Here is a 14,302-nt window from a genome sequence, read left to right on the forward strand (position 1 = left end):
TAAAAACCGAGATGAGAAGAACTTTTTTCACACAGAGAGTGGTGAATCTCTGGAACTCTCTGCCACAGAGGGTAGTTGAGGCCAGTTCATTGGCTATATTTAAGAGGGAGTTAGATGTGGCCCTTGTGGCTAAGGGGATCAGGGGGTATGGAGAGAAGGCAGGTACGGGATACTGAGTTGGATGATCAGCCATGATCATATTGAATGGCGGTGCAGGCTCGAAGGGCCGAATGGCCTACTCCTGCACCTAATTTCTATGTTTCTATCCCCACATAGGTCTCACAATAATGTACCAAATATCCATTTTTGTAAAATCTCAGCGTATTATGTTAAAATACTCGTAATATGTGGTCATAATCATCTCATGGGCAAATTTCAGGCAAGAAATACTACTGTTCTTTAAATATTGAAGTGTTTTTTAACTTTTACTTCTTTCATGCAATTGGATATATTTGATATACAAATGACAAGACCAAAACCAATTATTGATACTATTGAAATAATAGTTTGTTTCATATCAGAGGTAGAAGGAAACAAAGTGTAATTTCATTTGTGAAGCTGCAAGAGTGAAATGCACCCTGGTTTCTCCACTGCAAGAATGCAATGTAATGCTATGACCAAATCAGAAGCTCAGGCAGTCCTGTGTAATGTTTTGAAGACATTTCAAAGCACCTATTAAGATAATTATAAATTTTCAGTTCAACTGACTGGTGCACCATTTCTTATGGATCAGAGAACACTGCTTTTTCTGTTGTTTTTAACTGAGACAGTGCAAACAAGACATAACAACACTATTTTGGTTCAATTCCGTATCCTCAGCATAAAGATCTAGCCTTGGTATGTAGTTACACCATTTTTTATTGTGAACACTGGCACTAGTCAATGTCCACCAGTCAGCATTATCTATCCTCTGCCAGCTATTTTTTTTTAAATCGTAAATTCAAATAAATTACAGACAAAAGCTTGGAAGCTTGGTCAGTTTTTAAATTTCACCCGTTGATGAGAACAGAAACTAAAAAGTCACTACTCAGCACCCCAAGGATGATCACATATCTGTCGCTTCTCATTTAAATCATCTCTTCATCCATCATCTGCAGCTTCAGTAAATTCACCTTATGTCGAATGTGGTTATCAGGGAGATTCGGTCATCGGTAATAACAGGCAAGTTGTGAGGCTGCATTGAATTTCTCAGAAATATATTCCTTCAGCAGATTCACAGAAGGAATCATGACTCCCTGTGCATGGATGATTACAATTTAACACTTAGCATTCCATAGTTCGTATTGAATAATAAGGCTGAATTTTCACCATTGTTGCTCGATTGCAGGACTTTAAATAATGTACTAATTTAAAAATGAACAGTATATCAGCTTCCAACGATGGAGAAGACAAAAGATTAACTGAAAATATTGAATGAGGTACATGGCCCACAAGTAGGTATGTTGCAAAACCTACCTGAGCGTTGTTTGAGAATCTGCCCCACCCTGTGTGCGCGATTTTGGCGCTGTTTAGAGGGGGCGGGTTTAAAACGCGATTTTTACTAGGCTGTTGCAATCGAAAATGTTCAGCCTAGTAAATCATTAACGAAAAATCGCTGAAAGACCCCGTCGCAAAAGGTATTATTAGTTTTTATGGCCTTGTATAATAGTTATAGTAGTTTAAAAATCACTCTCTAAACCCGCGACCTCTCGCAGCCCCAGGGTTTTATAAAGCAAACAATTAAAGGTATGTACCTTATTTTTACATTAAAAGGGGCTTCTTAAGAACCCTATATATAACGTTTTCTATAGCGAGTAGCTCATTTTGGGCTCTTTATATCCCGCAGTATTTTTCTGGGCATTTGAGGGCACAAATCCAGCGCAATGTGAACGTTCTAAACCAGCGCGTTCACAGGATCCCACTAGAAAGCTGATTTAAAATAGACTTTAATTTACAGCAATTGAACACTAAATTCCTTCCATTTGGCCTATAAATTGATGTAAATGAGATTTAAAAATCATGTTTTATTGTGAATTATTTGTGAATATTATTTGGACACTTAGGCTATTTAAAAATGTTAATCATTTATTAAGAAATGGATAGATGTTTAGATCTAGTAATTGAAGTTTGAAATTAGCTACAATTGGGTAACTAACTAATTATATGCTTTAATTTCAGGTCATCCAAGTAAGATTATTTTATATTTGTTTCAGAATGGTTCAATCTATGATAACTGAAAATTTCATTCAGTTCTCTTAATTTTTAAGAAGGTTATGGGCTTTTGACTGTCCATGATCACAGCTTTTTTGTTATGTCCATAGAAAATCAATAGGGAACAAGATGCTAATTTCCGAGTATGAAAATGGCCATAACCTTTTTATTACTTGAGATATGAAAGTGAATTAGGTGTCAAATTAAACTTATTTTTATGCTTTATCTGATGGGATAAATTGCAGGCTTGATTTTTTAAATCTCAAAATTTTGTAACATTGCTACCACAAGCAACAATAATAGACTGATTCCAGAAATAATACTACTCACTGCAGAGCAAGTTATAAAGCCATTTTTCTGCATGTTTCTGAAATCAAGATTATCACTGAGTTTTCAAAGAATCAAATGGTCCAATTCTAACAAGTGCTAAAAACCAGGCTGAGCAGGACTGTAACTGCAGCAAGGAACACAGTGCAGTGAGTGCAAAAAAGGTTTACAGGGTCACTTGGGATGCCACAAAGGAATACAAACCACAGACCTGTTTCAAAGTAAAGATCGCTGGCATCTCTGCTACAAGCACTCATTGTAAATTGGTCAAAAAGGGATTCATGTTATCTCTCTATCATACCCCTTTTTCAGCATAAACAGGAAATAGAAATATCAAAAATTCCAAACAAAAAGATTTGGAATCATACTGGAGATGTAACCAATTTGGTTTGAATTTATTTTATTTTATGCTGCCAGTGCCCTTTCAAAACCATCCACATTTTAGTTAAATCATCAAATACATGAAATCTGCACTGATGCAAGGGTTCAAATATAATTTCTGTTGTCTTCAGCTTTGTAGATGATAGTTTTGTAAACAGGCATACATGGGGAACGATTGGCACTTCAAGTGGATGACAGTTCCTGCTGCAATGAACGAGATTCTCTGCTGCAAACAGGTAAATCATGGCAATTTTATGTTGGGGCATATCTTCAACACACACGTGGCATTGCCTGCTCTGGGACCTACAGTACCCAACATGCCCCTCTGGCTGCAATTTTGCCAATGGTCCCTCTCATGTTGCTGCTGTTTCTCCTTTTTTGGCAGTACCTCAACATAGATGTCGACTTGCCGCCTGTCCTGTTCCAAAAAGCTGATGAGGCCAATGGGGAAACTGCAGACTCTTCCACATATGGGGTCAAAGCAACTGATTGGGATGAGGAGGTGGATATTTTGTGACACAGAACTTCCAGCCCTTACACAGGTTCTCAATACCACTGCAGGTTGATCTCTGCAACCCCGACCCAGTGCTGCCGCCAGGGCAGCAGGCCTTTAACGCCAAGATAAGATACTATTTTAAGAACTTGAAAGGCCTAAAATATCACTGGAAATCAGGAAAAAGCAGGAAAACAGGATGAGGAGGCAGGGATCAGCCATGATTGAATGGCAGAGTTGACTCGATGGGCCGAATGGCCTAATTCTACTCCTATAACTTGTGAACTCTTTATGTACTGTCTCGGTGAAGTCTACTATTATAATATTACAATCATTGAACATTTGTACTTACTTATATGATTTCAGTAGACAGGCACTTCCTGACATATAATAGGTAACTTGTGTAACCTCCACTTACTCAAGCAATTCTTTAAGCCCACTTCCGCCCATGTGGTCTCCGCATCAAAGAGTGAATTTACGTGTGCGCTGTAGCACTTCATTTCCAACTTGCGTAGCAACTGACTTCCGCAAAAGGCCGTGGCATGTAACCCTTACACAAGTCATTTGAGTTGGCACAGTGGCGCTGTGGTAGAGTTACTGCCTTACAGCACCAGAGACCCGGGTTCGATCCTAGCTCCGGGTGCTTGTCTGTACGGAGTTTGTACGTTCTTCCCGTGACCTGCGTGGGTTTTCCCTGAGAACTTTGATTACCTCACACACTCCAAAGATGTACAGGTTTGTAGGTTAATTGGCTTGATATAAATGTAACAAAATGTCCCTAGGGTAGGATAGTGTTAATGTGCGGGGACACTGTTCGATGTGGACTCGGTGGGCCAAAGGGCCTTTTTACATGCTATATCTCTAAAACTAAACTAAACTAAGTCAGGGAGCGTATGTAATATAATTTTACTGAATTGTATTCAACATAAAATGTCACTGTTGACAATAAAGTGCTATTAGACAATTTTTTTAAATGGTCCTCCTCCATTCAAAGATTTTCAAGAGTCAATGGAGATGCTACATTTCTGTAAGAAAGCCTTGATTACATTCTTGAATCTTTTCATCTGTCCACCTGGGAAAGTCTTCCCACGATAGAGCTCAGATGAGAATGCTCATTCGGATATCTGGTGCTAAGCATGTGAACGATGAGGCCTGCTCGAGGAGCTAATTGTGCAACAAAAGCCGCAAAAGTGGGATTAATGATAGCTCAGGAGAGGGTACTGACTTTGGTTTGCTCACCCTTCTTACGAATATAGAGGATTTTGCAGGTTTGATCTAGGATGTCATGGCGCAGCCAATAGTGTTTGCATATTCTCTGTGTGTAATGCTTGTCTGTTTGCTCCAGTTTCCTTGCACAACCTAGTAAATCACCCACTCTAAGTTGTCCCCATTGTATCGATAAGTGGCAGAATCAGGGAGGAGTTGATGGGAATATGGCAAGAAGAAGTTACAGATAAAATTAATGGGGAAATTGAATTGTCAGTCATGGTTGAAATGGTCTCTTATTTTGCAAGGAAAATATGAAATCTGAGACCTGGCACAAACACAACAATTCCCATTTTCACTGTTATTAATCTTTTTTTGTGTGGGATTTTAACGTCTTAAATATTAATGAAGGATATGATTCATAATATCCTGGACATTACTGACATCACTGTCCAGGAACAGTTAAATATTATTAATTTACAAATTAATTAACAGTTAATTATGAATTAACAAATCTGAGAGACATTGATGGATATTCAGTTGTTGTGACAACAGTGACTGATTTTCAGCTGGTGAGTCCAGGACAGACCCTGTTGGCTACCAAAGCCTTTCTGCAAGTGCAGCAGACTGTCGGCAATGAGCCAGCCCCTATATCATGCCAAAGTGCTGGACGCTGTGCTCCATCAAAAGAGTACATCAGGAACGACACTTTAAAAAAATGCATGCCCCAGATGTAGACAGCCAGCGACTTCAGTGGCAAAGGATGATATGCCCCTTTGCCACTGAAGTGGCTGGCTGTCTACATTTGGATGATATACCCATTGATTTCATCTGATTAAATGATTCTGCTCGGACAATTTCTACTGTTTATACAAGATAATAAACACCAAGCAGAGAGTCCTACAACCATCCATTGTTTGTTTCCTGCAAGGAACTGCAATCGAAGGATGAATGAGCATCGATAACTCCCAACTGCAGAATCAAAAGGCAAAAGGAGATAGGTCAACGGAGTTTGTTACAGGGCATTATACGTGCAGCTCCCTGGGAGAACTGAAACAAGACATGAACCGGATTTCCCCCAGACCTTACAACTTCCAATAATCTACACCTATTTAAAGTTCAACATTAATTTAATTGCTAAAAAGCAAAATGTATTGAAGAGGTAGCAGATTTCTCAGATCAAATATTTTGCAAACAACTTTTCAAATTCTGCATGTAAACCTGAACATTGATCATAAAATGCAAAACAGTTCATTTAGCTGAATAATATCAGCTAAAACAAAGTGCTGGGAACCAGAATGTTTCTATTTACCCATCTTTGTTCCATATCTCCCTTGAATAAAAGAATATCTAAATCAACAAAGATATATCAAAATCAACATTGAAAACTTCAACTAACACCACATCCATGTCATTTGTGCAGCAACTGATATTTCCACCCTCCTTTTGCAAAAGTCTATTCTGCTTTACAAGCAAAATTACCTGACGAGTTTTATTAAGCTCTTTTATTCTGGAGTCCTCAACGAGAAATAAATAGTTTCTCTGCATTTATCAAATGGGAACATTTTTATCATCGAATATCTTGATTAGGTCTCTCCTTGGCTGCAATGGCATGGGGAAGATAGTAAAGGGAAAATTAAAATGTAGCCTCTAGCAACCACCCTCCTGAACCACCAGGGGCCATGCAAAGGCCAAAAGTATGCATTCTGTAAAAGTTGGAAACGAATCATCGTGAAAGACACAGGCCAGCTGGTAATCAGCACCATACATGAGAAACGTATGAATCCTGCTGTTGTGCCCATTGTCCTCAATAAATATTTAAAATAAATATTAAATGATGAATACAATTTTCAAACTAGCAATATTTTAAATTCTATAAACACAAGTTCGTGCGAAATAATCGGTAAGAGAATTAAAATAAATCACGACTTACTTATCCCAACCCAAATTTCCAATCTCTTTAATAAGCTGTGCATAATACTGTGGAGGTGGCGGAGTTTGCAGGTCATGTTTGTTTCTCAATGCAATCTCCTGTAAAGAGAGAGAAGTTATCATTCCACACATTTAACAGACTTAAAACTTTCTGTAGAAGACCACAATTCTGCCAGTATAACACACTGCAATAAGACTTGGATATTGTGGCCAAGACAATGATATTTTTGTTATAGGCTTTGCAACTGTCACTGGAAATTGCCAATCTTTATGCATAATAAACTTCATTTCTCAGGTCAGGTCAACAGCACAAGAACTACATTTCAAAACAAAATGATAACTTCAAATGATTTAAATCATGCTTGGTCTTGGATGGAGGTATCAGTAAGAAACATTTGTTTTAACGAGATTGTGTCTGGTTGGTACTTTCCAATGAAAAAGAGAGGTTATGATATAGGAACCTTGGAAATATTTGTGCTAAGAGATAACTTCTAGCTGGCTGGCCAAGAAGAATACTAGAGATCAAATTAAACTTGTATCTGACATTGAATCCTGACAAGTGACTTCAGATCTTTGATCTGTCTGTTGGACGACGTACTACTTAGCAAGTAATCAAGACTGCAGCCGACATAATCTTTATCCACCAAGAAAAATTACTGAGTTCAGGCTCTACTGCATGGACATTAGCAATTACCCACAGATTAGTGGATGCATAGACAAACAGGTGGGCTCAAGCACAAATGGCCTTGCTCATTGGCAGCTCCTAGCTTCTATGGCCAGTCATCAACACCATCTCTCTGACCTTCCAACCTCCTTCAGTGTTCTTCACAATCCCCAAACCTTCTCTCAACCTCATCCTTACTCTTTAGCACCAGGAATTCCTCGCCCTTTGGTTCTGCACTTCTATGTGTAACATCACTGTGAACTTATGCACAACGCCTACCATCACCCAGGTTCCCCTCACAAATACTACCGCCTTCCCCATCTGCAGACACCGTCTCACACTCACGTCCACTCCATACCCATCCTTGGTCTCCAGCACTAAAAGGAAAGTATCCCTTTTATTCCTTCATGGCAGAGTCTTAAACACAAAGCAAAGCGGTCTAGTGAGAATTGTTTAGCTAATGCAGGACAATACATCCAAATCGCTGAAATCTAGGGTGTTGCAGATATCAGTAATCTGCGTCTGATGAGAGGGAGTTGTTAAGAACAAGGAAGCATGTTAAAGAACACAAAGCATGACTCAACACAGAATGTGCCTCAGTGAACTAAGGGTGGTAATTAGATGGAGTTATCAAGAACTTGTAAAACATTGCTAAGCTGTGTAAGTAAAGTGGGTACAAGATGAAAGGATGGCCAAAACAGTTGTATCTTGAATGTAAAGGGCCTGTCCCACCAGCATGCGATTGCATGCGTCTAGCGCGACCAAACGTGGTGGCTTGAGGCGTACGGCCTCGTGGGGCCGGTCCCACTTCCAACCGCGGAGCCATCTGGAGTTGTGCGGGGCTGGTCCCGACATCATACTCACCAATCAGCTGGGCAGGAGGCGGGTCAACTGAATTTGAACGTCGCACGGCATCGGGCGGTTACGTCATCACGCAACGGCACGCCGGGCGGTGACATCATCGCGCAACGCCACGCGCTAGGCATATGCCATCAAGACGCAGCGTACGGCGTCAAGACGCTGCGTACGCCCGTCGAGGCGCTGCGTACGGCCTCAATGCGGCTGCGGGCCGACAGGCCGTTGCCGCGCGGAATTTTTGGACAGTTTTTCGGAGCCTCGCGCGATGTCGGGACCAGCCCCGCACAACTCCATACGGCTCCGGCGATCGAAGTGGGACCGGCCCCGCGAGGCCGTACGGCTCAAGTGACCACGTTAGGTCGCGCTAGCCGCATGCAGTCGCATGCTGGTGGGACAGGCCCTTTAAGATATGAAGAGTTTTGAAGTAGGAACAAAATAAAATACCATTAAGTGAGTACAATTACAGGGTGTAAAAGATATCTGGACAAGTACATAGACAGTACTGATTTAGAGGGATAGAGACCAAATGCAGGAAACTTGGGCAACCTCAGGCTTGACAGCATGGACTATTTGAGCCGAAGGAACTGTTTCCATGCCATATAACTCTCTGACTCAAGGTGCAAGTTGGCAATCTTGGGGCTGTGAGAGGTAAAGATGAAAATAAGTGAACAAAAACTTTTAAATGCAGCAAGTTGTAGAGAACAAAGAACTCAAAAACATACTGTTGTAAAATGCAGGCCTGTGGAACATGCGTGGGAGGTCAGACTACCCTAATGCCGGGAAAATCTGGGCTAATATCATAGATGGATGGTCTATCACAGTTCTGATAGACATAGAAAGCAAATTATCTCAAGTTTAAGAATTTAAAAAATCAATTTTCCTGTACCAGCAGTCTTTTTTTTTTAATTCAGCTCTGATCATAGATCAATCAAAAACTTCAAATTAGTTGTTCTCGAGAGATGCTGCTTGCCTTGCTTAGTATTGCCAACATCTTTGTTTTAATTTCAGATTTTCAGAATCCACAATCTTTTATACTTCTGAACATTTATCATCTTCTACAGGTGCACAACCTTTTATCCGACAGCCTTGGGACCAGACATTTTTCGTAATTCGGAATTTTTCGGCTTTCGAAATGGAAGATTTTTAGCGTAGATTTTAACGGCTGGCTCAGTGCTAGAGTGCTCGGCTCATATCCGCAAGGTCGCGAGTTTGCGCCTCGATCCCGGCAGTTACTCGATCGCGAGTTTAAGTCTTCAATGTAGGTTTTTCTTGCAGATTAGGAGAGAATAGGGAGGGTTAGGCTGGGATCATTCTCTGCGAGATGATCTTAGTGCGGGAGACAAGTGTAGGAGGGGTGTACTGACTGTGTGGGCAGAACTTTGGAAGTGATTGCCCACCATTCTCAAAAGCCGCTGTGTCTCCCTGTCCCTGGGATAGCAGGGGACGATCAAACAGCACAATACCCCCCCTCCCCCTCCAACTACAGAGGAATCCGCTCCCCGATGGGCTGCTACGGCGACAAGTGGCAGTTCGCCCACAGCCCGAGCTGCGCCACCCCAAGAACAAGACGTACCATGCACACCATCAGCTTCTGCCCCTAGGGAGCATGTTCCTCTGGAGTTGGAGCGGGGCTGGGCTGGAGTTGCTGATCTGGGATCTCCGTGCTTGCCGTGGGCCTGGGGGTCGGTGTCCCGATGAGGGGGCGCAGCTCGGGCTGTGGGCGAACTGCCACTTGTCGCCGTAGCGGCCCATCAGGGAGTGGCTATTGGTGGTCCTGACGTCTCCGGCCAGTTTGCAGTTTTCCTCAGGAGTTGGAACGGGGCTGGGCTGCTGCTGGCTGTGGGTCTCTGGGATCTCCGTGCTTGTAGTGGGCCTGGGGGTCGGTGTCCCGTTGGTCCTGACGTCCCCGGTGACTGGCACTGACCTGCTGGCATCGCCGACGTGAAGACAGTGCAAAGCCCCCGCGCTGGTGCAATGGGCGGGGAGCTGGAGAGGGGAGGGAAGGGGTCACACACATGGCCGGGAAGCAGAGGGGTGTAGGTGGGGTGACACTGAAGGGAGCGACAATCTGCTGCTGCCTGCCCGCTGAGTTAAAAAGTTCCCACGCAAGACTCACGATACACTGTGTATCGTGAGTCTACCGTGGGAACGTTTTAACTCAGGGGGCAGGCAGCAGCAGATTGTCAATTATTAACCCTCCCGCGCAATATACGCTCACCTTCTCTTTTATGAATGGGGATTTAGTTCCCCTTTCTTCGAGGACCGACCGGAGGTTCCGCTGTCACCTCTGCGGGCCGCCCTCGGTGAACGTCTTCAAGGACCTTTCTTCAAGGACCGAAAAAATGTCCGCTATTCGGAGCTTTTCGTTATTTGGAATTTCGGATAAAAGGTTGTGCACCTGTATTACCTAATTTTCAAGGTCTTTATAAAAAAACGAATGCTCTCGCAGAAGACTTGCTGAACAAAGATAATTAAGTGAGACATGTACTTGCCATAAACTCAGCTGCACCTATCGCAATTGTATTTTCAAGATAAAATCAAAAGTACATAAAAGCATAGACTGCAACAATAGAATATATATTTTTGAAGCAAGCTTTGATCACTTAAGACTCAATTCCAATGGAACTGTGGAAATGCATAGCATCTTAACTTTAGAGTTTTTATACTTTTGTTACATTATCCAACAATCTAGAAAATGAGGTGATTTGGCATTGTGCCAAATATTACACTTCAATAATTTATATTTTAAGATTACATGTCATCACAAGATTTTTTTATGTCAGGAGATAATATTCAATTAAATACTGGAATAATTTAAATTGACTGTAACAAAGCACTCGTTGGAAGAAATAAAGTGTATATGCCTAAGCATTATACTGTCTCCATGATCAACTACAAGCAGAGGCACAACATTCAAATTGCTGGAGTAAACTACTTAGCTGCACTCGCTTTGGAGGGCTTTGGGTGCAAATTTAAAAATGGGCAATAAAGGCAGTCTTTTCTGCATTTTTCCTGACTTTATTGATAGCAAGAGAATAAAAAAAATTGAGATGCAAAATTAACGAGTTTTCATTTTGTACAATCATTTTTAACTGCAGTTTAACATTTTCTCACTATTTACTGCTTTATCTTCATATAATTTTAAGACAAAAAAAGTCTTAAAAACTATGCTCAGATAATGTCTAGGGCCAAAAATAAAAATTTACCTGGAAACATTCAAAAATTATTTAATGAGCGTGTGGGGGGTTACAATTTAAGAGGAATGTTTAATTTTAAGAAACAAAGAATCCGTACGACTAGAAAAACCTTTTGTATTTCGGTTTGTGGAACAAATTGAACGAGGAATTAAAGCAATGTACAAACATGAATCATTTTAAAATGATATGTAAAAAAATAATTTTCAAGGGGTACCGGGATGGAGGGGATGGTTGACAAGTGGGGGTTAATGTTTATCTATTGCTTTACAATCGTTTACTTATGTTTGGTTACTTCATATATGAAGTTTGTATGTGTATAATAGTTGTATGTATATATATGTCTGTAGGTATTATGGGAAATTGCCTGGGGTAGTATTATTATTATTAATTAATTGATTTTTAAATATGGTAGAAGTGTTGGGGAAAAGGGGTGAGATTTAATAAGTTATTCTTCTCACTCCTTTTCGAGCTTGTACAGGCACAGTTGGACATTGCAAATTTGCTTTTTGTTCTTTTCATTGCTTGTAAATATTGATTGTAATGTCCAATTGTTTGATAATTTCCATTTTGTTACTATTAATGTCTTTAATGTCTTTACTTGTTTGGAATAAATAAAATAAATAAATAAATAAATGCTCCCATCTTTTTATTCAAATTAATATATTTAGAGGAAGTCTGCATGGACTAATGGGATGTTTACATAGACAAGGGAAATTTAGGGAGGGTGCATGGTTATAACATGGAAACAAATAATACAGACAATAGGCAATAGGTGCAGGAGTGGGCCATTCGGCCCTTCAAGCCAGCACCTCCATTCAATGTGATCATGGCTGATCATCCACAATCAGTATCCCATTCCTGCCTCCTCCCCATATCCCCTGACTCCGCTATCTTTAAGAGCTCCATCTAACTCTCTCTTGAAAGCATCCAGAGAACCGGCCTCCACCGCCTTCTGAGGCAGAGAATTCCACAGACTCACAACTTCCTGTGTGAAAAAGTTTTTCCTCTTCTCCGTCCTAAATGGCTTACCCCTTATTCTTATCTGTGGCCCTGATTCTGGACTCCCCGAACATCGGGAACATGTTTCCTGCCTCCAACCCTTAATAATCTTATATATTTCAATAAGATCCCTCTCATCCTAAATTCCAGAGTATACAAGCCCGGCCACTTCATTCTATCAACAGATGACAGTCCCACCATCTCAGGAATTAACCTTGTGAACCTATGCTGCACTCCCTCAATAGCGAGAATGTCCTTCCACAAATTTGGAGACCAAAACTGCCCACAATACTCCAGGTGTGGTCACACTAGAGCCCTGTACAACTGCAGAAAGATCTCTTTGCTCATCTACTCAACTTCTCTTGTTATGAAGGCCAACATGCCATTTGCTTTCTTCACTACCTGCTGTACCTGCATGATAGCCTGGAAATTCATCACTAGTCTCAAGGGAGTGTCAAGGGAATGCTAGTATGATCCTCCAATTTAAATTTCAATAGTATTTGAGGAAAACATACTAAATCCTCCTTCTTATCACCCTTGACCTGTCTAATTTCAGAATCAGAATCACACTTTATTCGCCAAGTATGTTTTGCAACATACAAGGAATTTCATTGGCCAGGTCAGTCATACAATTAAAAGTAAATTTCTGAAAATTTCAGCTCTATTGTGTGTGCTATTTACAGGTTAATTTTTTTTTTTGTGAAAATTAAAATTGCACAATGCAAAATCTTCAAAGACTATTTCCACTGCATGAACTAAAGGTAATTGCTTTCTTCTGCATGTAGCATTGGTCACACTTCCAAATAAAGTTTCAAAATTATGGGCAAGGGTAATATACAAAGACACAAGGGATAACTGTACTTTCAAGGTTAGTTTCACAATCAATATTCCTCTTGCCTCTGGGAATGGATAAGATAACCTTTCCATCTGGTCATCTTTTGTTTAAAAAATCCTGAATAGTTAATACAAGGTTCAGAGAAAACAGAAAGCTCATTTACAAAAAATGAGATTTACTGATTAAAGACCATTCCAAAAGGTGTTTACAACTTTCCAAAGCATTTCTGTGATCTTGGCTGACTTCTGGACGAGGTATTACAGAGAAAAAGAGTGAAGAAATGAAAGGTGCAATACAAATTATGGAACATCTCACCCCTAAGGCATCGTTGGCAAAAACTTCAAAAGCAGATCAACAACTATTAATATTTTATGTCATATATCACGTGGCAGATACAACTTCAAGAATTTAAATAGTTTGCTGATTTTATTAGTTACATTTCACCGGGGATTTTGCTACACGTGTCCAGCTAAGGATTAACTGCCAAGATGTTATTCATCAATTCCTCTCTCTCCCAAATGTAGCTGCAGATGTGAGCATTTCTGGTTCATCATATTTGTGAGCCAGAGAAGGTGTGAGCACCTTCAATCAATGGGCTTTTCCAAGATGTGAATATCATACAAATTATCAGTGCACATGATATATGTTATTCAACAGTCCTTCCCTGCTCACTAAAGATCCTCAAAGACTACAAGTACTAAGGTAGACACAAAATGCTAGAGTAACACAGATGGACAGGCAGCATCTCTAGAGAAAAGGAATGGGTGACGTGTCGGGTCGAGACCCTTCTTCAGACTATGTATTATGTACTAACTTTTATAAGGCTTATCAATTTATATTTAATGCACAGAAATAAAAACAAGTTTCACTTTTAGTATCTGTAAGAAAGATGTTCTGATATAAATGTGGTTTTACATGTTAAAAGTAGTATTTCAGTTATAAAAAAAAGTACATTTATTGTGATGAAATTTATTGTGATAAACCCCTTTATTTGTTTTAAGTTAAAACAGGAAAATAATTTTACAATAATGTTTTGACATTTCCCACTGTCAAATGTATGCATGCACCTGCAAAAACTCCTTTCCAAGGAAACTAAGTTAATTATGTCTCAAGCCCCAAATCCATGAAGGCATCAAAATCCACTTTAAAAGCTGCTTTCTTCTGCAGTTGTATAGGGCTCTGGTGAGACCACATCTGGAGTATTGTGTACAGTTTTGGTC

General features: G+C 40.3%; 1 protein-coding gene across 2 annotated transcripts in view; it reads right to left on the reverse strand.

Moving 5' to 3' along the window:
- fancl (FA complementation group L) overlaps positions 1-14,302 on the reverse strand; it is a 70,560-nt gene that overhangs the window by 26,557 nt on the left and 29,701 nt on the right. For both annotated transcript variants that reach the window (XM_055639884.1, XM_055639883.1), the window contains exon 6: positions 6,531-6,628. In XM_055639884.1, coding sequence (XP_055495859.1) covers positions 6,531-6,628 — 98 coding nt within the window. The remainder of the gene's footprint in view (positions 1-6,530; positions 6,629-14,302) is intronic.

The sequence above is a fragment of the Leucoraja erinacea genome, chromosome 8, assembly GCF_028641065.1.
Source record: "Leucoraja erinacea ecotype New England chromosome 8, Leri_hhj_1, whole genome shotgun sequence".
NCBI classification, from domain to species: Eukaryota; Metazoa; Chordata; class Chondrichthyes; order Rajiformes; family Rajidae; genus Leucoraja; species Leucoraja erinaceus.